The sequence below is a fragment of the Canis lupus genome, chromosome 25 (genome assembly GCF_048164855.1).
Source record: "Canis lupus baileyi chromosome 25, mCanLup2.hap1, whole genome shotgun sequence".
NCBI classification, from domain to species: Eukaryota; Metazoa; Chordata; class Mammalia; order Carnivora; family Canidae; genus Canis; species Canis lupus.
The window spans coordinates 6,020,956-6,023,146 of record NC_132862.1 but is presented as its reverse complement, the minus strand read 5'-3'; the positions used below and the strand labels follow the sequence as shown (position 1 = coordinate 6,023,146).

General features: G+C 43.4%; 1 protein-coding gene across 1 annotated transcript; it reads left to right on the top strand.

Moving 5' to 3' along the window:
• The first annotated feature begins 1,031 nt into the window (after window positions 1-1,031).
• LOC140616799 (olfactory receptor 8S1-like) lies at window positions 1,032-1,967 on the top strand. The gene has a single exon (XM_072797550.1). The coding sequence runs from the start codon at window positions 1,032-1,034 to the stop codon at window positions 1,965-1,967; it is 936 nt and encodes a 311-aa protein (XP_072653651.1).
• Window positions 1,968-2,191: the final 224 nt, after the last annotated feature.

The window sequence follows — 2,191 nt, the reverse complement described above, 5'->3', positions numbered from 1 at the left end:
TCATTATGTACTATGGGAGTTCAGAGAAGCAAATGATCAAAAAGGATCTCAATAAGAGATCAAAATTAAGATGGGGTAAGATAATAAATAAGATTTCAATTAATTACCCTAAAGGCAGGGCATTTCAAATAGAGCAGATGCTAAAGTAAAAGCAGAGAGAAAGTTATTCCCAAGGGGTGCTCAGGAGCAAGTACACCTTTCTGCCCACAGCAACGAGACCAAAAGAGCTGAGAACAACCATAACATTATCTAAATGCCTTATGATGGAGAATTTGAAGGCAGGCCTTGAATGAAAGTCACTGTATGTAAGAAAGACCTGGTGTCTCAGGATCCTGTAATAGTCTATGTAGACAAATGATGGCATTGAATGAGTTACATCATTTATAATACTTTTTTTAATTTGCAAAAAAAAAATAGTTGCAATAATTCCCTTATTCTTTTGTCCCACACTCAACACTCACACACACACACACACACACACACACACACACACACACAATCATCTTTCAATCTTGTCCCAAAGGGTCAATAATATATGTTAATGTGTGGTATCAATGACAAAAAACTATAGAAAGACAAAATGATACTATTTAAAGCAATTACGAATCTTAGGAGGGTTTTGAAATGGGGTAAGAATAGGTTGGGAAAATGGAGAAGAGAAGACAAATGCTGAAAGAGCCCCCTAAAAATTCTACTACAATGTGTAAAACGTGTCCAGAACACTGCCGACAAAGCAGTGCTCAGCTGAAGAACATAGAATAAATTAGTCATGGACTAGGTCTGTACAAATTCACAAATTTCCTCAGCAGTCTTTAAAGTAAAATTAACAACTATATGGCAATATCATAGAGACTTTGAAACCAAATACTAGACAGGGAAGAGGGGATTCTAGATAGTTGATAAGGGCATATGTGAAACCTAAATAATTAAGAGTGGGAACATAAAAGGAGGTCCCTAATTCTGTAATTGGGTGTAATCAAGACAAGTTTTGAGTCCATCCTATATTTATTTCTAGGAAACGTGCTCTCTAAATGGCCTTGAGAAACCACAGCACCAGCACTGAGTTCATCCTCCTCGGGCTGTCTGCTGACCCCAAAGTCCAGGCTCTGCTCTTTGTGCTCTTCCTGGGGATTTATCTCCTGACTGTGATGGGGAACCTGGCAATGCTGCTGGTGATCAGTGCTGATTTCCACCTCCACACACCCATGTACTTCTTCCTGAGTAACCTGTCCTTCCTAGACCTCTGCTTTTCCTCGGTCACTGTGCCCAAGATGCTGGAGAACCTCCTGTCTAAAAAGAAAATCATTTCAATAGAAGGATGCCTGACTCAAGCCTTCTTTGTGTTTGACGTTGGAGGAACAGAAATTTTCCTGCTCTCTGCCATGGCCTATGACCGCTATGCAGCCATCTGCCACCCTCTGCTCTACAGCCGCATGATGAGCAACCAGCTGTGTGTGAGGCTGGTATGGGCTTCATGGAGCCTAGGTTTCCTGGATGCAGTTATCAACATCCCCCTGGCTATGAACTTGAACTTCTGTGAGGCCCATACCATCCCCCACTACAGCTGTGAGCTGCCCTCCCTCTTCCCTTTGTCCTGCTCTGATGTCTCTACCAACCTCACTGTCCTGCTCTGTTCCACACTCCTGCATGGCTTTGGTACATTCTTCCTGATATTCTTCTCTTATGCACGCATTGTCTCCACCATCCTGAGCATCAGCTCCTCCTTGGGCAGAAGCAAGGCCTTCTCCACCTGCTCCTCCCACCTCACTGCAGTGAGCTTCTTCTATGGCTCAGCTTTCCTCCGTCATCTCATACCAACCTCAGGCTCACCTCTGGAGCTGATCTTCTCCATACAGTATGGTGTGATCACTCCCCTAGTGAATCCCCTCATTTACAGCCTGAAAAACAAAGAAGTAAAGGCAGCTCTAAGAAGAACCTTGGGAAAGTGTTTGCAATGGCACAGGTAGCAAACTACAAAGAGATGACCAATTAGGAAACAACTACAGGCTTCAGGATATCTGTTGAATTGATACTACAATCTTCCTGATGGTTTACTGTTTTAGATCCTAAAAGATACCAGAGAAGAGCTTATGAAAGAGGCACAGAGGGGCACCCGGGTGGCTCAGTCAGTTAAGCATCTACCTTCAGCTCAGGTCATGATCTCAGGGTCCTGAGATTGAGCCCCCCTTCC